Source organism: Tamandua tetradactyla, chromosome 3 (genome assembly GCF_023851605.1).
Source record: "Tamandua tetradactyla isolate mTamTet1 chromosome 3, mTamTet1.pri, whole genome shotgun sequence".
In the NCBI taxonomy this organism is placed as follows: Eukaryota; Metazoa; Chordata; class Mammalia; order Pilosa; family Myrmecophagidae; genus Tamandua; species Tamandua tetradactyla.
Window position 1 is genome coordinate 10,517,227 of NC_135329.1, and position 20,417 is coordinate 10,537,643.

Sequence of the window (20,417 nt, forward strand, 5' to 3'; positions counted from 1 at the left end):
GGCAGTCAAGATCAGGATTCTCGTTCCATTCTACAGATGGGAATGCGGGGCTCAGAGAGATGAAGCGGCTGAAGCCAAATCACTTTCCCCTAAGGAGCAGACCCAGACGGAAGCACCTTCCTCTTCCCCGGTGAGGGGCAGCTTTCCCGGACCTTGTTCCTTCCACTTCTGAAGACTGTACAGCCTTGGAAGTGCCCACTGCTGCCCCAGCCCCATCGCAGGAGAGGGTCCTATGCTGGCACCCCTCCCCTAGTGCACAGGAAACTTCCACCCTTCGCTGAAACTCATTCTTGTGTAAACGGGATGGTCACTCAGGCGGGTGTCTTTAATCAGGACAGTCAAACCTGAGCAATTGGGAGACACCTGCCTCCTCTGGCTGCCCAAGGAAGGTTGATCCACCTGTGGCCTTCGAAAAGGTCAGAAATGATAGGAGGGGACCCCGGGGGATTCTCCCCATGCCCCCTGCCACGCCACCCATCATCTCCAACTGTCCCCACCCACCAAAGTTCTCCCTGGCTTCCCCAAGCAGAGTCCTAAAGGACACCAGATCTTCCTAGGACTTCAGGAGGACAGCCACTCAGACTAAGGATTAACTGGGCGTTTGTGCTGGTGAGCAGACATGAACCTAGGAGAGCAGGGTTTCCAAAACCATGAGACAAAAAGCTCTCCAGATATGACTGAGCAATCCCATTACTAGGAATATACTCGGAAGAACTGAAAGCAGGAACGTGAACAGACATTTGCACACTGATGATTATGGTGACATTATTCATGATAGCAAGTGGAGGTGGCTGAAGGGTCCATCAGCTGAGGAGCAGAAGGGCGAACTGTGGTGTATACACACGGTGGAACACTGTGTGGGTACACAATGGAATGAAGTCATGAGGCGTGCAACAAGGTGAGTGAGCCCTGAGGACATTATGTTGAGCAAAACAAGCCAGAAACAAAAGGACAGATAACTGTATGTTCTCATTTAGAAAATGCTTAAAAGAAAATTAGGGCCTAGATTGTAAGCTCTTACAGCAGTCATATTTATTCCTGAGTTTTAAGTGTCACTTCTAAACTCTGCGATGCTTTGCCCTATGTGTACAAACTGGTATTTATTTCCCTAGAACTTTGGGGAATAAGACTCAGAGTTAGAGTTCTGCAGCTCTGAAAGTCAGCATTACTGCATACAACCACTGTTAAAGAAGCCGAAAGAGGCCAGACTTCAATTGGAGATATGAACAAAGCTGATCTGGTTGGGACTAAGGTAAATCGGAATCTAGGGTAAAGAAAGATAGTGTCTTTATTCTAAAACTTCACTTCTGTGTGAGACCCAAGGAAGAGGTGTTTCTTTTGTACAAAATTTAAATTTTCTGTAGCATACAATCTACCTTCACCTGTCTGGCCAAGTTATTTAAACAACCTAAAAACAGGGAACCTAGAATAGAGAATAAAATCTTGTAATTTTGTGTAGTTTGATGTAATACCCTGATATATTCCAGATTATGTTGGGCAGATAATGACAATATATTTGCAAAGTCCCTTGAGGGCTGGAGAAAAAAATATGGATCTATTAAACTTCCCCACCTGGGAAATTCCCAATATTCTCTCAAGCTTGGGGATTCCCAAGTAAATAGGCCAAGTCCTCATTCTTGAGGCTGGCTCTTTTGAAATTTATTTCTGTAACGGGGAAGCTAAGCCTACCTACAATTATGCCTAAGAGTCACATCCAGAGAACCTCTTTTGTTGCTCAGATGTGGCCTCTTTCTCTCTAAGCCCAACTCTGCAAATAAACTCATTGTCTCCCCCGCTACACGGGACATGGCTTCCAGGGTTGTAAGTCTCCCAGACAATGTGGGACATGACTCGCAGGGATAAACCTGGCATCATGGGATTGACAATGCCTTCTTGATCAAAAGGGGGAAAAGAAATATAGCAAAGTAAGGTTGCAGTGGCTAAGACAGTTCAAGTAGAGTCGAGAGGCTATTCTGGAGGATACTCCTATGCAGGCTTCAGTTAGATATTGCTAATTGCCACGGCTTGCCAAACCCCAACCAACCTCCTTCCTGTCAACCCTAAAGAATACCCGGGGCTCTATCTGAGACACTATAAAAGTTTCACTCAGTTTATTTTTCAGAAACCTAAAACCTCCAAAGTGTTCCTATGCCAGAAAAGCCCTGAAACCAGAGGTACCAGTCTCTCCAAGAGCATCAACAGTTGCATCTCCTTATCCCCTAATGTCGAAACCCCTTCTCAACATGAAGAAGTTAGAATGGTCGTGGCCCAAATATCCCTAATGATTGAGCGAAGTATCAGATGAGAGGGAGGAGCTGTAACAGAGAAGATAGGATTTAACAAATGAGTATGACTACTGAACCATTATATTGGTATTTATTAGTCTCTAGTGTCTTAGAGCAGCTAGAAGGAAATATCTGAAATCGTGGAACAGTAGCCCATACCATACTTTGACATTTGTTCAATAACAACTTGTTAAAGTATACTTTGAAATCTATTACTTTTCTGCATATATGGTGTATTTCACAATAAAAAATGTTAAAAAGGGCATCCAGTGTACAAATTGAGCTAGATATCCCTGAATCTAATCAAATAATAATCTGAGGGATTTCACAAAACCGACATATGAAACTAGGCTGTGCAAATACCCACATTGAATCCTCTTCTGGGTTTCTTGGAGTTCTCCCGAGGTCTGATGCATTAGCCTGGGGCTGGCTGTGTCCCTGTGGTCACTCAAGCCAACCTAGTTTTCCCCTGCAAAGCTCATTCTAACCAGGCTGGCAGAGACCTGGGAGCCTCAGGGTGGGCCACCCCTGGCGTGAGAGCTGACTGGTCACCCCCACAGTGTCCTGTCCCTCCTCCCAGTATCTGAATTCCACCCCGCAGGGCTGCTGTGACAACTGAGGTCCCCTGGGGCATCGAGCTCCAGGACCAGGCCTGGTGGAAGGGATCCTGACCCAGGACAGCTCTGATTGTCACCATCACGCCCTGGCTCTGCCCCTCCGGAGAACGAATGCCCTCTCCCAACTCCCTCTGCCTCCCCACATTCCTGCAAGGTTAAGAAGAGCTCAACCCCCTCCTCTATTCACTCCCCAACTTCTTAAGGGCAGGGACTTTGTCTTGCTGGTCTATGGGGCCTGGTACCTGGCTCTGGGCCTGGCTTAGTGGGCACCACATATATTTGCCAATAAATCTCTTGTCTTCTGGGTTCCAGAGACATCCTGGTCAATTAAAATTCATGTTATGATGAGTTATAGAGACAGACAAGGATTGTGCTGCTAGTGACATCACGGGGCTGGTGACAGGCCCTGAACTGGTGATACTTTCTTCGGGACAGTGCCCTTGGTCACTGTGCTGGTTTGGAACTGTCATATACCCCAGGAAAGCCTTGTCCTTTCAAGCCTAATCCAACCTTGTGAGGGGTGGACACTTTTGATTAACTTGTTTTCATGGTGATGTGATACACTTAAATGTGTATTTGAGTATTTGTTGATTAGATGATTTCCATGCAGGTGTGACCCCATTCATACAAGGTGGTCTTAATTAGTTTACTGGGGTCCTTTCAAAGGGGAAACATTTTAGAAAGAGTCAGACTCAGATATTTGGAGATGCTTGGAGCACTGACAGAGATGCTTAGAGAAGCTGTACGAAACCAGGACACAGACGCTTGAAGAGAAGACATCTCTGGGCAGCACCTGGGAGATACTAAGCTAAGCTAAGGGATGAAGCCCAGAGTTTTGGCCTGAAGAAGCAAAGTGAGGGCCCACAGACACTTGGATAGAAAGCCACTGGAAGCAGAAGCTGGAAGCAACGAACTGGGAGCAAGGATCGCAGATGCCAGCCATGTGCCTTCCCAGGTGACAGACATTGGCTTTCTTCAATATCTTAGTTTGGACATTTTTATGGCCTTAGACTTGTAACTTAATAAAGCCCCTTTATAAAGCCCATCCATTTCTGGTATATTGCATTCCAGCAGCTTTAGTAAACCAAAACAGCCAGCAGTGCATCACTGGGATACGGCGATCCCGGCTGGTGTGGGCTGCCCCTGACTTCCCCTACGGGCAGGAGCTGAGTTTCATGCATCTCTACAGGTCCCAGAGTCTCAGTAAATATTTTTGGATAAATGAATGGACTCCTTTTCAATGACATAAAACCAATGGTGCTGTTGAGGACAAGAGGCTTAGAAGAAAAATCCTCTTCGGTCTCTCATGTCCCCACTGACTGAAGACTCCAGGGAAGGAAAGTTCTTGGACGTCTGTGGGTCCTACAAGACACCCCAGTTCCTTAGATCTCAGTGTCTTGGCACACAGCATTTCCTCCTTCGGGAAGCCCTGCCCCTGGACTAGGAGGTGATGGCCTACATTTCCACAAGACCTGCTTCTATGCCTCCTTCCTCAGGCCTTCCATGAATAAAAGGCGCTGGTGCTGTCCCTCGAGAGATTTTCCTGATTCAACACTGGCAGCTTTCACAAGTTCAAGGCAGTCTCAGGGTACGAGGGAGAGTGGGCAGACGGCCCTACCTCCTTCCTCCTGTAGCAAGGTCTGCAGGAACCCGGCCATGTGTCCTCTGGGTCTGAGGCAGTTCCCCGAAGGGCCTTGCCTTGTATGTAGCCTGTGACGTGACAGGACCTGGGGTCCAGACTAGAGCCCTGAGGAAGCGGAGGGTGGCAGGTGCCTGAGGCCTGAGAACCAAGATTCTGATTTTTTAAATCAGGAATCCTCTTCTAACGGACGCCTCTGGGCAGCACCTGGGGGCCCCCGCCAAGGCGCAGCGCTGCTGGGCAGTGGCTTTTTGGAGTCCAAAGAAGCTGGGTGCAAATAACTTTCTGCGGATCTACCTTCAGCAAATCCTTTGGATTCTCTCACTCTGGCCAGCTGTAGAAGGGCCTGCCGGTAGCTGGGACTAGGTTCCCAGGCCACTAGTGAACGGAGGGGCTGGGATCCCTCAGGACGTCCTCCCCCCGACCCCGAGCCCCGAAGAGAGGAGAACCCCACGCTGTGGTTTGTCTCTGCCCCCTCCCACTCAGCCTCTGGGAACGGTTTGCCAAAGGCCCACAGCGCCCCAGCAGACCCCCCCCCCCACTACACCCGGGGAGCCTGGACGGTGATCCCCCCAAGCCTCCCGGCGGGAGCGAGCGCGGCGCGCAGCCGCCGGGAACCCAGGGCGCGGCGCGGCGCGGTGCGGGGGGGGGGGAGGTCAGGGGCGGAGCCGGCGCGGGTCACGTGATGCCCGGCCCGGAAGCGCCCGCGCCAGAGACCCCGGAGCGACCCGGCCGGGAGCCAGCGGACCGAAGTGAGCGCCGAGGTCGCCGGGGTCCCGGTGGCGCGCCGCCCGCAGCCTCCGCGGCCATGGCGTGGACCAAGTACCAGCTGTTCCTGGCCGGGCTCATGCTTGTCACCGGCTCCATCAACACGCTCTCGGCCAAGTGAGTCCGGGCCCGGCCGGAGGGGAGGGGGCGCCGCGGGGCCTGCCGCCGCGCGGACCACCCTCTCCGGCCTTGTCCGCCCTCCCCTCTCGCGGCGGCCCTTACCCGGCCTCCTCGGCCCACTCGGTTCCTCGAGTCGGTTCCCGCGGTGCGTGGACCCACCCCCGGTGGGTGCAAGGCCCGGAGAAGGGCGCAGAGGGGCCGCGCCCCGGCCCTGGCCTGGGCACCGACTGGGACGCGCTGTGCCCTCAGTCCCGGCGAGTCAGTTCGCGTCTCCGCGCCTCGCCTGCCGCATCCTCTTGCGGGAGAGTTGCTCCCTGCGCCGGGAGCTGGGCACCGGGATGGGGGCTCCGAGCCGCCCGCGCTGGCCGAGTGTCGAGTGGGCGCCCGGGGCTATGCCGCACCGGTCCCTGACGGGGGAAGCGCTACAGCGCGGGGCCAGCGAGCCAGAGTGGGGTTGCCGTGTGTGGTGCCGACCTCGAGGCCGGGAACGGCAAGGCCACATCGAAGTCATTTTGTCGCTCGCCCTTTGTAGTAAAACCGCAAGGTCTGACCCGCAGGATCGAGAAACTCCCGAGTTTCTGTCCGAGGGAACAAGTGCCATGATTGCTCCTTAAAGTCAGCTGTGGTGTACCGGGTTGAGGGCTGTGAGGATGGTTCCTGGGAAGCAGAGGGATGAGGACAGGGCGGTTTCTAATGTGTTGAGAGGCCCAGGGGTGGCACCCCCTTCTCTTGGCAGCTCTTTGGTTCTTTCTGCCCTTCTCCTCAGGGCAGGGCCTTCCCGTGCCTTACATTCTCCATCTCAGAGCCCAGTGCCCAGAGCCTGGCCTTCCTCTGAACTGATTTGAATGCACACATAGAGAGTGGTGGCCAGTGTACCTCACACTCCTGCCAGGCCCTGCCACACTCGAGAAGAAGAAAGTTGCGGTGCAGTGACCCCGAATGGAAGGTTTCCTACCCTCCAGACTGAGCTCCAGGCCCCCTGGGTTTTCTCGTGGGCTCCAGTCTTAAGAGACTGACTGTGAGCCTTTCAAAGGGAGTGGCTCTGACTTAGAAATTTTTGAGACATTTTTACCTAGCACTCTCCAGCCATTGGGTGTGAGAAATGCCCTGGAGGAGAGGTCACTGCTATTCAGCAGACACGTCTAAGGCAGCTACAGTGTGTAAGGCCATCTAGGCTCCCAGAAGGGAACAGAGTGGGGCTAGGAGAGGCCCCTGCCCCTGAGAGACTCATGGTCTGAGATGGGGGAGACAGCTGTGTGGACTTGACAAGCACAATGCCTTCCCCTCCCCACAGCGAGGGAGTTGGTGGAGTTCTGGGTAGAACCCATCTGTCTCTCTGGTTCAGCTCCATCCTTCCATCCTTTCATCCTTCCATCCATCCATCCATCCATCCATCTATCTCACCAGTCAGGACTTCAGTTAGGTACTTAGAGAGCAACACCACCCTGCCAGGGCTGCCGACTCCAAGGAGAGTCGTGAGTCTGCCTGTTATTGCTGGGTAAACTGCTGACTCGGCTCCTTTCTTTGAAAGTCCCAAACCGGTCAGGTAGGATGCCGATGCCCCTCATTCCCCAGAGGTGTTGCCTTGGAGACCTATCTCTGATGCAGGAAAGAAGCTCCCGGGTGGGAGACCCAACCTTTGGAACTGTCCCCTGCCCGGGAGCCTGGCACGGGGCCTCCCCAGGAACCTCCCTACCCCTTGTCAGGCCTCAGAATTGAACTCTAACCGGTGTTTCGACACCATGCTTGGAGAAGGACACTCAGAGAGAGAAAATGGGAGGGCCGCTCTGGACATCCTGTGTGCGAATTAGTGGTCTTAAATGGCGGGTCAGCCCTGCGGTTTCTGGCAGGTACAGGCACCCAAGATGTGGCCACAGCTGGTGCGAGCCAGTCACCTACTGTGTGCCTCCTTTTGTGTGTTACCGCAAAGAATTCTCATAACCACACAAGATAGATACAGTCCTTTTCCCTGGAGAAGAAAACCGAGGTAAGGAAAAGTTAAGTTACATGCCCAAGTTCAACTCAGCTGCTAAGAAGCAGGATGTGTGTTTGAGCCAAGGTGGTCTGGCTCCAGCTTCCCTGCTCTTAACCACCAAGATGAGGCCGGGATCCTCCAGCTATTTTCCAGGTCATTAGAGGGTTAGAGACACAGTCAGATCCTCCAATCTAATCCTGCTTTAGAGCTCAGGACCCAAGAGAAGTTTCTGTTTCCGATTCAGCTGGTGGGATCAGGCTTCGGGACTTTAGCCCTGTCCAGTTCATTTAGAACTGTGCTTCCCAGCGACGTCACTCTTCCTTGGGGATTTCCTCCCATGTCTCCCCAGAAAAGGACAGACGAACCCGTGTCTGTGGAAGTTGTAATCTTCTGAGCGACACCTCCCGTCCCTGCCCACTGGTGGCCCTTCACTCTGGGATTGAGCAGCAGCCTAGGGGCCATCCTGTGAACCTGCTTGAGTTCCCTGGAGCTGGGGGCTACTCCAGGTTCAGACTGAGAGCCTCTAGGAGTCTCTTCAATTTCTTGGTCTGTGCGATAAGCATATGTTTCCCTCCCAGAGTTCTCCGGAGAACTAAAGGTAGTGGATGAGGAAGTGTGTGTCATCCACGTGCCCTGCCAGCAGGGGGAGGGGACCAAAGATCGCTGGCCCCTCGAGGAGGCCACGTGTGCCCACTCAGCAGGTTTTGGGGCGGGGGGGGCTGCTTGCCCTGGCAGGGGTGGGAGCAGGGCTCACGTGCCTGGGCACGCCTGGCCCTTTGTCTTCTCCCTGGAAAGTGGCTGCCTCTCCTTTCTATAGCTGTTTTCTCACCAGCTCCCTGGGACCTTCTGTGGATGTTTCTGTGGATGTTTTCCTTGAACCCAAATCATTTTGCCCTTCGCTGGCACGACGTAGGGATGTGCCTATACCAGTTCCTCTTTGTAGGACCGTGCCCGTTTCAGAGCCCCATTCTCTTCGTTTCCAAGGCTTTCGAAGCAGATACCATGCAGTGGTTCAGCTTAAACAATGGGAACTTACTTGCTCATGGTTTTGAGCCGGGAAAATGTCCAAATCAAGGTTTCATCAAAGTGATGCTTTCTCCCAGAAGATTGGCATTCTGGGGCTGCTGCTGGCGATCCATGGCTCCTTGTCACATGGCGGTGTCTCCTGGTGTCTTCCTTCTCTTCCAAGTTTCAGCTTCTTATTTTCTGTGGCTTTCTCTCTCATGCCTGAATTCATTCCATTTGTAAAGGACTCCAGTAATAGAGTTCAGACCCATCCCAATTTGTCTAGGCCACACACACCTTAACTGGAGTGACATCTAAAGGTCCTACCTACAAAGGGCTCACACCCACAGGAATGGATGAGACTTAAAAACATGTCTTTCTCGAGTACATACAGCTCCAAACCACCACACTAAGTAAGGCTCAGATACCCTTCTAAGTTTCTGCAGGCTGAGGGGCCCACCCAGCCAAGTAGGGTGCCACTGGGGTGACTCCCCCCCACCTGTGGGCCCTGCTCCACCTGTCAGGTCTGCGCATCCAGGGTCTCTGCCAGGAAAAACCCCAACCCCCACCCCAGACCTCCTTCCAGGAAGAGCCTCTCACTGTCCTTCCTGTGCCGGCTCCAACCTGTGCCCTTGGCAGCTGCCCCCACCCATGGGTTCCATGGGCTGGCATGGGGTAGGGTAGATGGTTCAAAGGGGCTCCTGAGCCTGCCTTAAATTGGGAGGGCAGTGAAGTAGGGTGGAAAGACAATGAGGCTGGGAAGCTGTAGGATTAGTCACACGACCTCTTTGACCCCCGGGTTTCCTCCTCTGTAAGATGGGGGTAGTGACCCCTGCCCCACGTCCTTCCCTGCCACAGTGTAGGATCTGCTGAGGGAGGTAGATGAGGGGACTCGTCCTCACTGGTCAGCACAGAAGCCACGGCTGTGGCCCTCCAGAGAGAGGAGAACCCTGGTCCTTCTGTGGCTCCCATTGCCAGAGGAGGAAGCTGACTCACTGGGCTTGACAAGCACAGATTCGAAAGGAAGTGGCAGAGATTGTCTAGGGAAGGGACACACAGCTCCTTGGTGGGAACTGGCCACATCAGCCGCTTCCTCGCCTGCACACCGCTGCCGGCCCACGCACGTGGGCGCCCTGCTCTCTGAGGACGCTGAGCTTTCAGTTTTACAGGGAGTGACTCATGGTCCAGCCAGGGGAACTCACAGATGCCTGCCCAGGCCCAGGGCCCCCTGCCCTGGGGACCCCGACTTCTCCCCTTCTCCACGAGGTCTACAGAGAAAGAAGGGCCTGTTTGCAGATCCCGCCACCAGGGGAAGGGGGCGAATCTGAAGTGAAAACAGAGTGGCAGGGCAGGGGCCTGGACGTGGGTGCAGGAGGCCTGGGTGCCGCCTGTTTGGGTGCCAACTCCCTTTCTGGACCCTGGGCTCCTCATCTGGCAAGTAAAGGGCTCCGTGGGATGAGGGCCAAGTTTCTTCTATGTCAGCGCTCTTTGGGTCTGGAGGATGGCAGGGGCAGCAGCCCGCACCCCACCCTGGAAGCTTTGGGGCCAGAGCAGCAGGTTTCCACTTTGACCTCAGCCCAGGGGTGATGGCTTCTACTCCATTACAGGGGGAAGCAGGGAGCAGACAGAGAATCGCTTTTATTGAACACCAGCTGAGTACCAGGACTTACGTATCTGGTGTTATTTATTACTTTTGGCAGTTCATCCACATTGGCGTTGTTGTCCCCATTTTACAGCTGAGGGAACCTTTCCACGTATCGAGCTGCCTTTTCTCCACTGGAATCTGGGCACACTTGGGTTTGAGCCCTGGGTCTGCCTGTTGTCAGCTCCGCTGTCTTCACAGCCTCTACCCGAGCCTTGGACCCCCTATCTGTAGAATGAGGGTGAGCCTGGTGAGGCTTCCATGACTCTGCATCTGGCACAGATGCAACACATTTTACATTTAAAAGCTTATTTGTGAAAGCGAATGGCCAAGTGCCGGCCCCCATAGGAGCTGTTGCTATCACCCCCAGGTAAACTGGTGCTGGGCCTCTGGGGCTGCACCATGAGCCTAAGCCCATCCCTGGGGCGGGACCACAGGCCTGACTTCCCCATGCATCTGGAGGAGGCGCTGCTGGGCAGGGCGGCCTGTCTGGCCGACACCCGATCCTCTGGGCCCAGGTCCGCAGATACAAAGGGATCCCATTTCCCCCATCTGGGAGCACTGCCAGCGACTCCTCCAGGCCCCCAGCCTGTATAGGCAGATCCACCCCAAGGAGAAAGCTGGGATTTCCCTCTGGAATGGGGGAGGCACTCAGTCCCTGCCCTAAAGCCAGCTTCCCTCCAAGATGTCTCATCCTGAGGAAGGACAAGCCCCAAAGGGCTTTCCCTTGGGCCCAGCATGTTCCGCCAGCCCAGGGTGGGGTACAGAGCCGGGCCGTGGAGACATGGCCTCTGGGCTTTACTCCCTGGCCTGTTAGGCAGGGGGGTAGGGGCACTGAGCGTCTCATTTATTCATTCAGTCAACGAATATTTTTTGAGCATCTTTATAGCAATGTACCTATAGCAAGATTAGAGATACATGGAAAGAGCTGAATGCTGAGCTGGCACCCTCTCAAATGACGGCAACTGTGGAAGCAGAGACTGACTCAGCTGTGAGTTGTCGTTACTGTTAGCTGCTCAGGCATGGCCCAGGGTGACTTTTGGGTGGTGGCATCACTGCAGAATCTGGAGGCACTTCTTGAGCCTGCCAGACTGGGCTCTGGGTGTGGTACTGGGATGAGGAAGTACCTTCCCTAACCGCAGTCCCCTCTCCCCCACCCCCCCAATAAAAAAAGTCCTTACTCTGGGCTCTGGTTGAACTTTGTGGACCCAGCAGGCAGCTCCCTGCTCCTCCTCAAGGAGCCCTGGCTGTTCCTACCTGACCTGCTTGCTTGCTCCTAGTCACTTAGCCTCCTCGGTTCCACTGTCATTTGTTAAGGCTGGCTCTGTGCCCAAGGGAAAGCGCGACCTCTTCCTTCACCCTCACTTCTCTGAGTTGTCTCACCCAGGCCATCACAGAGGGCTCTTTCTGCGGAAGCAAGCCTGGGTTCCAAAGCAGGACTGCCTGGGTGAGCCATGCAGTTGACCCACGTCCTCTCCCATCTAGGGATCTGAGAGCCAGAAATTGCAACACATCAGGCAGAAACAAGACCTCAGAGAGAAGCAGTTTCTCTTCTATAGTGGGTACTGCATTTCCTATCCCACTGACCCAGACAGGGCCTCGGGTTTTTGTCTACCCCACAATGCTCCTCTGAGCCCCGCCATTCCCAAGAACCACGAGCCCTCCTAATTGCTGCCTTTCTTCACCTCCCCGGGAGCAGGCGGGGTCTCCGTGAGAGGATAGGTTTGCCATAGTCCTGGCGTGTGTGTGGATCTCTGAGCAGATGTGGCCACTCCAAGAGGCCCGAGCTACCCTGAGGGTTAACCCCAGGCACCACCACTACTGGTTAAGGGAAAGAACCCTCTGTTCCTGTCCCCACACTCAGGGGAACAGGGAAAGCCAGAGCTGGGTGAGAGCTTTGCCATGCCCACACCGTAACTACCCTGCATCACTGTGTGACGCCATGAGGGAGGTGGGCCCTGAACTGAGGGAGTCCAGCTTCCTTGCACAGTTGGTGACTGCTCCCAAAACACTCAAGGAAAGACATTTAATAAGAAGAAACCCTGAGTCCGTTTCAGAGACAACCCTGCCTGCATTGGGGTGCTGTGGTCAGAGCAGGTCAGTGGCCCCCAGCAAGCAGCCTTGGGTCTGTGCCCATGGCGAGCTCGACGAGCCAGCAGCGTGACATAGCTGGCACGGCCGGAGCATGTCAGCCACCCCAGGATGTCCGCTCTCCGTCCCAGCCAGACCATACACACTGGGCTCCAGGCCGGGGTCCACCTGAGCATGCCCAGAAGTCAGCAGCCACCGGGGTGAGAGGTTAGAAAGGGCTGGAGCTGTTTCTCCAGGAAACAAGATGGCTCCAAATGTCTCAGGGACCTTCAAATGAAAGAGGGATTAGACCAGACTCCAGAGAGCAAACAAAGCCCAGCAAAAATGAAATGTAGGGGAGGGAGCTTTAGCGCACAGGTGGCAGGCGATTCGGGGTGCCCGGCATGGTAGCCGCCCAGAGCACTGGTGCAGAGCTTCTGGAGCTGTGTGTAGGTACGGTGGGAAGGCATGCTGTTACCAGTCACCGCTGTCCCAGGGCGCCGCGGTGGGGGGTCTCCCACTGGCGCCATGTCTGTCACTCTGCTCTAGGAGGCGGTCAGTTCAGGTGCTGGGAAGACGATCAGGGGTATATATCAGGGGTCATTTCCCAGGGCTCAGATGTCCCCACAGACCCCCTAATTTTGTGCCATGGATCCCTGACATTATGAAGAGCTAGTGCATGTTCTTGGAGTCATGCCTTCACACTCATCAGTGAACAGAGGGTCACAAAAGCAGCCAGTTACATTGAAGTAAAGTTCTCAAAACATGTTGAAAGCGAATTTGTGAAATAGTAATGTAAATGCTTTTTCAGGCATTAAATTACAAACAGTGAGTCTAATTACTATAATTTTGAAGGAGTGATAAGTATAAAAGATAGTTCACAATGTTTCCGCAGCACCCCTAATGTGATAATGAGAATATCTGTGATGTCTGTACATGACAAAAGTCACAGCTACTCTGGTGCCACATTCATAATTTGAGAAAATGCCTAATTTCAGCTGGAGGTTCATCAAAATTACATTTCCCAGGCCCTGCCTGCTAACCATAGATTACAGGGTAAGATTTCTTACTGTAGAGACCGGCCCCTCTTAGAAGGAGTCCTGCCCCGGGGCCACTGCACCCAAGGGCTGTCTTCCCTGTGGCCCTGAGAAGAGCTTCTCCTGCCAGCCCCAGGAGTCAGGGTTGGAAAGCCTTGCCCTGCTCCCGAGCTTTGACCTCCCTCTCTGCTACAGGTGGGCAGACAACTTTGTGGCCGAAGGCTGCGGAGGGAGCAAGGAGCACAGCTTCCAGCATCCCTTCCTCCAGGTACCTGTTCCACCCCTCCCCACACACACCCCTTCTGTCTCCCAGGCCTCAGGCTGGGTGTCCTCTGTGAGGCCCTGCTTCTTCCTGACCCAGGGATGACACCTTCCCTGCTCCCAGAAAGAGGCATCTCCTCCACTCTCTCCCTCCCCAGAACAGGCCGGGTTCTGAGGCTGTCCCTGGAAGGAGGCAGGGAGTAGAGTCCCGGTGAGTGGTCATGCCCCGGGCTCCAAGAGGCCAGAACTCCCACGTCCAAGTCAAAGTACTTTTGGAAAACATAGGCCACAGTAGCAAAGCTGCACCCCTTCCTGACCCACTGGGGACCCAGAACCCCACTGGGCCGGGGCAGACACATAAAAGGGTGATGCCTCAGAGCCAGACTGGGAATTGAGAGACTCAGCCATCAGCCCAGCTTTGCCAGCTGCTTTGTCACCTTAAGTAAGTCTGAACCTCTCAGGGCCTCAGTTTCTCCATCTGGAACCTGACTGGGGGGTGGCCTAGATCAGCTGCTTTCAGAATGGGTTCTACACAGCCTTCAGGGTTCCTCCGACGCATTTCCAGGGTTGGGGGTAGACCTGGCAGGCAGGTCTCTGGCCAGCCTTCCACAAACAGCTCTGGTTTTGTGTTTTACATGTTGGGATTCTCGATAAGCTCTTGTTTGAAGAAAGGCTGTACTGCAAAAAAAAAGTATTTGAAAGTGACCCTCAAGGTACCTTCCAGCTCTAAGGCCCTGGGATTCCCGTCCCTGCAGGCAGTGGGCATGTTCCTGGGAGAGTTCTCCTGCCTGGCTGTCTTCTACCTACTCCGATGCCGAGCTGCGGGGGACTCAGACTCAAGCATGGACCCCCAGCAGCCATTCAACCCCCTTCTTTTCCTGCCGCCTGCCCTCTGCGACATGACCGGGACCAGCATCATGTATGTGGGTGAGTGGCCAGGCCAGGCCGAGAGAGGCTCAGTCGAGCAACAGCCACCGCTACTGCTAGCTCACCTCTTCACTCCCACCACCTCCCATGTGGGTCACCCACACGCACGTGGGCGCGCACACATGTACATACATTTCACTCAACAAAGATTTAACAAGCGCTCGGAACATGCTGGGTGTATCTTCTGTGCTACAGACCATTCGGGGGCCCAACAGACCCAGCCCTCAGGAACTGACGGCCATGCATCTCTTCTAGCTCTGAGCATGACCAGTGCCTCCAGCTTCCAGATGCTACGGGGAGCAGTGATCATATTCACGGGCCTGTTCTCGGTGGCCTTCCTGGGGCGGCGGCTGGCGCTGAGCCAGTGGCTGGGCATCCTCACCACCATCGCGGGGCTGGTGGTGGTGGGCCTAGCCGACCTCCTGAGCAAGCATGATGACCAGCACAAGCTGAGCGACGTGATCACAGGTGCAGCCTGGTTCGGGGTCGGGGGTGTCCAGGGGAGTGGCCCATCCTCCCCAGGAACCCAGCACAGAGCCATTCAACAAACTTTCACCAAGCCCCAGGGGAGAGCACCTGGGGGTCCTGATTTGACCACGAATCCTGCCCTCAAGGTGGTTGATAGGTGGTGGGAAGGGCCAGAGAGGGGTGTAGAAGAGAACGCTTGTGCTGTGACACACGCACATGTTGCTGGCATTGGCTCAGAAAGGGAGCTGGCAGACATTGAGCCCATTCTGGTGCAGAACTCTCTGCACTCTTTATCACTGTGGTCCTTACGGTCCCGGAAGGGAGCACCCTGGGCTCCTCAAGAGCCAAGATTAACCCAGAGACAGCTGGCTCAGGCCCAGGCCGGTTGACTGGCCCTCCTGGAGCCTTGATCTCATTGTAAGAGAGAAGCGGGGCGGGGTGATGGTTCCTGCCCTGCAGCTGCCCCACAGGAGTCAGGGAGCTCAGGCCTAGGGGCCAGCGTGACTGTTCAGTCAACATGTCATGACATCCCCTGGCCTGGGGCTCGCCACCCCAGCTGCTGGCTCCCTCCCTGCCCGCCTCACCCTGGGCCCTTCCTTTCGCACAGGAGACCTGCTGATCGTCATGGCCCAGGTTGTCGTCTCCATCCAGATGGTGCTGGAGGAGAAGTTCGTCTACAAACACAACGTGCACCCATTGCGGGCAGTCGGCACTGAGGGTGAGTGGGGGCTGCTGCAGGGGCATGTGGGGAGCACAACGTGAGGGCCCTGGAACACTGGAGGAGGTGGGCTTCCTGTCCCAACTCGTTCCTTCAGGGCCGGGGGCTAAGGGAGGAAGAGCACAAGATGCGGGAGATGCAGGCCTGCTTCAGGAGGCGCTGGCCAGCAAGAAGGGACCAGGCAGTGCATTTTTGCTGGGACCACTTGTGCTCAAGGGATGCTTCACCTACCAAGCATATCTGGGTCTCTCAGGATAGAGGACATCAAGCCGTGGAGTTCAACAAAGGGGGGAGGAGGGAACACCAGGCAGAGCAGAGCCATGGAGAGTTGGACATGAGTTTGGGAACAGTGAAGAGTTCAATTTAGGTGAGATACAGATTTGAAGTGGGGAAATCATCAGGAATAAGGTAGGGCAAGCTCAAATCCTGGGGTACCTTGGCCATCAGAAAGGTGGGCTGGGGCTTTAAGTGATGGGCAGGGAGGAACCACCGAAGGTTTTTTGAGCAGAGAATTAACTATCGGGATTAGACTTTAAAAAGATGGAAAACTACCATGTGGCCTGTGCCCTGTGCCTATCAGGTAGCCGGGTGGTACCAGCCCACGAAGAGACAAGGGGCTAATGGCAGGAGGTAAACCAACTAAAGCCGCTGTGTTACTAGGCGTCTGTTTGTTTCCACTGTTTTTTTTTTCTAGCAAGACTTTATGAATGAAGCAGCACCTTGATTTACCTCCTGGCACCAGCTCTTTGTCAGATTGATAACACAACCTGGGTTCTAGAGCTGTGTTTTCCAAATCTTGTAGAAGGAATGTCATGCATGGTGGCCAGCAAGTCTTTTTTTAAAAATGACTAGGATGGAAATGATTAGGAATTGATAAGAAAAGGTCAGAGAGCATTGGGCCCAATGAGGCTTAGCTCTTGTTTTGTGCAAGTTTTTTTTACTGAAGCATACATGCATACGCTGGGTCACAAGGTAAGGTGCATTTTTACTCTTGGTCTAGCCCCAAACCCTGAATTGAAGAGGGGAGAGGAGCAACCAGAGCAGCCCTGAGGGGAGGTCACGAGGAACTGACTCTAGAATGGACCATGGGGCCTGGAAGGATGGAGCTGGGAAGGAAAGGGGTGGCCCAGTGATGGGGTGGGGGGGCGCTGGCATGCCCGATGTCCAGGGCCCAGCATGCCCAGGGTGATGCACTTCCCTCCCCAGGTCTCTTTGGCTTCACAATCCTCTCTCTGCTGCTGGTGCCCATGTACTACATCCCCGCCGGCTCCTTCAGTGGAAACCCTCGCGGGACACTGGAGGATGCGCTGGATGCCTTCTGCCAGGTAGGCCGGCAGCCGCTCATTGCCCTGGCACTGCTGGGCAACATCAGCAGCATCGCCTTCTTCAACTTCGCGGGCGTCAGCGTCACCAAGGAGCTGAGCGCCACCACCCGCATGGTGCTGGACAGCCTGCGCACCGTGGTCATCTGGGCCCTGAGCCTGGCGCTGGGCTGGGAGGCCTTCCACCCGCTGCAGATCCTCGGCTTCCTTGTCCTCCTGGCAGGCACCGCCCTCTACAATGGGCTGCACCACCCGCTGCTGGCCCGCCTTTCCAGAGCCTGGACCCCGGGAGAGGAGAGCGAGCACGAGAGACTGCTGGCTGGCCCCCGGGCCCCCATTAATGATGCCAGCTGAGCGTCCCCCTGGACCCTCTTCCTTCACCCAGAGGCAGACGCCGCAGGGCTGGTGGGCCTGAGTGCCAAGGCCCCACCAGTTTCTCACCGACCCACGGTATAGCTGCTGCCACAGAAGATGGAATGACACCCCCATCCTTTCTCACCTCCACCACCTGGGAGGGGTGGCCCAGCCCCCACGGCCCCACCTGCAGCACTGGGGCCAACTCATGGAGCCGAGTTGCACTGATTTGCAACACTAATACTTCTTCCTGAATCACGAGCTAGGATTTGGTTCTCCAAAAAAGTCAGTCAGCAAGCTCAGACAGAACAAAACACTGTATTTTCTAAAACTTGTTAAGCTAGAACTTCACAGTGTTCCCTATAACTGCCTACAGATCTGCGTTCCAGCCCGGACTGGGCTACAGTCCTGGCGTTGGCTCCCGCCCGTGGCCCGGTCACTCTGCGCCTTGGTTTTCTGCTCTGGGAAGTAGATAGCGTCGACTCTGTGGCCTTTGGTGCCTCCCAGCCCGAGCCTTCTGTGGGGCTGTGACTGACCAAGGAGCCGAAGGGCAAGGAGCCAGAGCCCCTCCATTGGAGATGCCCCTCTGCCTGCAGTGCTTTTCCTCACACTCATTTGATGTCCTTGCTCCTTGCCCTTCCCCTCCCCCAGCCACCTGGCAAAGATTTCAGGAGAAATTCCAGGAATCCCTTGACAATAGTTTTTATGAATTTCTCACCCTCCATTTTAAAGATGAGGGTGCTGAGGTCCAGAGTTGTAAGTGCTTGGCAGGAGAGGTCCCCTGCCATCAGCTCTGGTTGAGGGCCACTAAGAAGTGATGCCAATATTCCAGATTGGGTTTGTCCCATTCTAGACCTGTGGCTCCACCTACCAATCTCCCATGGCTTGGATAGAAGCATCTTGTGGTGGTGTCCTCCTGGTTACCCCACCCTGAAGAAACAGGGCTGACGCCAGGCAGCCCTAATTCCACAGTTTCTTACTCCCTGGCAGTTCCTGTAGCCTCAAACCACTTTACTGGGCAGTTTAGTCATTCAACAAACCAAATGCTTTCTTTAACACATCTCCAGGTGCTGGGGGAAGGGAGGCATGTGACCTGCAAAGCCACCTCGGGCTGTGGGTTATTGCAGTTGGGGGGTCAGGGGGAGCTGGTTCTCCATTCTACCAGTCCTGAGTGCCAGGGGCCCCTGAGCTGCTTTGGGCCATGGTGTGTGTCACAAGAAGGAGATGGAGAAAGAGGGTGGTGGACACTACAGCTTGGGGCCTTAGAATGTTGTTTTGAACTTTGTTTTAAAAAAGAAAAGGAAAGCTGGCCAGTTTAAGACTTTTCTTTAATGAGAGAGGGGAGGGGCACAAGAGGGTGAAAAGTTCTTGAAGACAGAGTCTAAGGTGGAATGGAAAAGCCCTAACATGCCAAAGCACAGTTCAGATAAAGACACTAAAGCCCAGAAGGGGAGGAGCTTCTCCAAGGTCACAGAGCCCATTACCTGCAAAGCCAGTTCCCTGGCTCTCAGTCCTGGCCCGTCCCATTCTGCCACGTGAAGAGGAGCCGGGCCTGGGTACCTGCAGGGGGTGCCCAGCCTCTGCACTGCCCCGTGCAAACCACACTGCATGGGGGACTATGTTGATTTCCATTTGAAGGGTTGGGGGGCAATTCCAGTGGGACTTTAGTGGTGAGGGGTGGCAGAGTATGAGGAGGGTACACCCTGCCAGACCTGCCACTAACTCAGGCATACAACCTCCAAGATGGGCATCAAAACCAGCTGCTGTCTCCTAGGACAGACATGAAGATTAGATAGTACATTTGCAGGTGCACGTGAGCTGTCGGAGCACAGCGGAGTGTCACCCAAAGCTGCACTTGTCAGCCTGGGTGGTGTATCAGGGAATGAAGTTCCAGCAGAGGCAGGGGAAATATTTTATTAAAGCACCATCGGGGAGCAGAATGCAAAATTCACAGAGCTTATAAGATAAAACCAGATGCCTTAAGGAATTTTATGCTGACCCTTAGGCGCCCTCCCCAGCCCCTGGAGATGCGTTCACTCTCCTGTCAGGGATACTCAGGTGAGTTGAGAGGCCTTCCTGTGGGGTACTGGTCCTGTTGGGGGAGAGAAGGTTCTCCACACTCATGCTGGACTCAGTCTGGCCAGGACTCAGAACTGCCCGTAGGTCTGGCCTACCCTTCTGAATCCGAAATGGGAATTGGCTGATCAGAGACTTATGTAAACACTGGTTCAAGCACGGTCTAATTTAAACAGTGCGTTGTAATAAACCAACATCCCCTGCCCCATACAGAGCAATTCCAGGGAATCCCTGAGGCTGGGGCTTGCTTTCTCGACTGCTGTCCAGGCCCAGGAGTGGTCCTCAGGCCCCTTTCCTGCCAGTGGTGTGCCCACAGGCGAAGACTTGGGGCCATGCCCAGGGTTCTGTTTCTTTTCACTTTGTCCAAAGGTCTCTGCACAGTTTAACAAGCAAACTGTACTCAGGTGAGGTCAGAGCTCTGACTCCTGATGAGGGCAGTGGGAGGAGTGGGGCAAATAGCTGTCTGGTATAGGGGGAAGATGCAGAATCAGAAGCCAAGTGTGTTCTCAGCTGTTCCTCTACCTTGACACCATGACTTTGGGCAAGTCACGTTACCTCTCAAGCTCTTGGCTGCCTGTGAAAGGCAGAGGTTCTTAGTGTTCTTAAATGCGCCTCCTTGACCAGCTTATAGATTGGTACCATTCTTTTATATTTGTCTGGGATAAGTGCTGGACTTTGCCCCTACTAATAGTCTAGAGACTTCCATAGCTGACCAGCACGAGGCTCCAGGGAGCACAGTTGGGGCTTATAATTGATCTTAATACCCTCCAAAAATAAGGCCATTTTGGCTGAGTTCAATTTTTTTTTTAATTAACAAACCCAAACAACATACAAACATTCTTAACATACAAACATTCCATACATGGTGTGCAATCAGTGGCTCACAATATCATCACATGGTAGTATATTCATCACCATGATCATTTCTTAGAACATTTGCATCACTCCAGAAAAAGAAAAAACTCACACATTCCATACCCCTTACCTCTCTTATTGACCACTAGTATTTCCATCTACTCAATAGATTTTAACCTTTGTTCCCCCTATTTTTTTTCTATACCTCTTACCAGTTCTTTCCATTGTTCACTAGTATTTCAATCTACTCAATTTATTTTAACATTTGTTCCCCTATT

The 20,417-nt window shown here is 54.0% G+C and overlaps 1 protein-coding gene across 1 annotated transcript; it reads left to right on the forward strand.

Annotated features, from left to right (window-relative positions):
- The first annotated feature begins 5,242 nt into the window (after nt 1-5,242).
- Nucleotides 5,243-18,513, forward strand: SLC35F6 (solute carrier family 35 member F6). Its single transcript, XM_077152353.1, has 6 exons — nt 5,243-5,426; nt 13,354-13,426; nt 14,175-14,346; nt 14,602-14,814; nt 15,422-15,532; nt 16,739-18,513. The coding sequence occupies exons 1-6, from the start codon at nt 5,350-5,352 to the stop codon at nt 17,206-17,208; spliced, it is 1,116 nt and encodes a 371-aa protein (XP_077008468.1). The 5' UTR covers nt 5,243-5,349; the 3' UTR covers nt 17,209-18,513.
- The last annotated feature ends 1,904 nt before the right edge of the window (nt 18,514-20,417 follow it).

Bases quoted from the DNA above. Each gene is read 5' to 3' on its own strand.
- SLC35F6 (XM_077152353.1), top strand. From the start codon at position 5,350: ATGGCGTGGACCAAGTACCAGCTGTTCCTGGCCGGGCTCATGCTTGTC. The intron at 5,427-13,353 runs GTGAGTCCGGGC...TCTCTGCTACAG, and splicing joins ATCAACACGCTCTCGGCCAA to GTGGGCAGACAACTTTGTGG. The intron at 15,533-16,738 runs GTGAGTGGGGGC...TTCCCTCCCCAG, and splicing joins GCGGGCAGTCGGCACTGAGG to GTCTCTTTGGCTTCACAATC.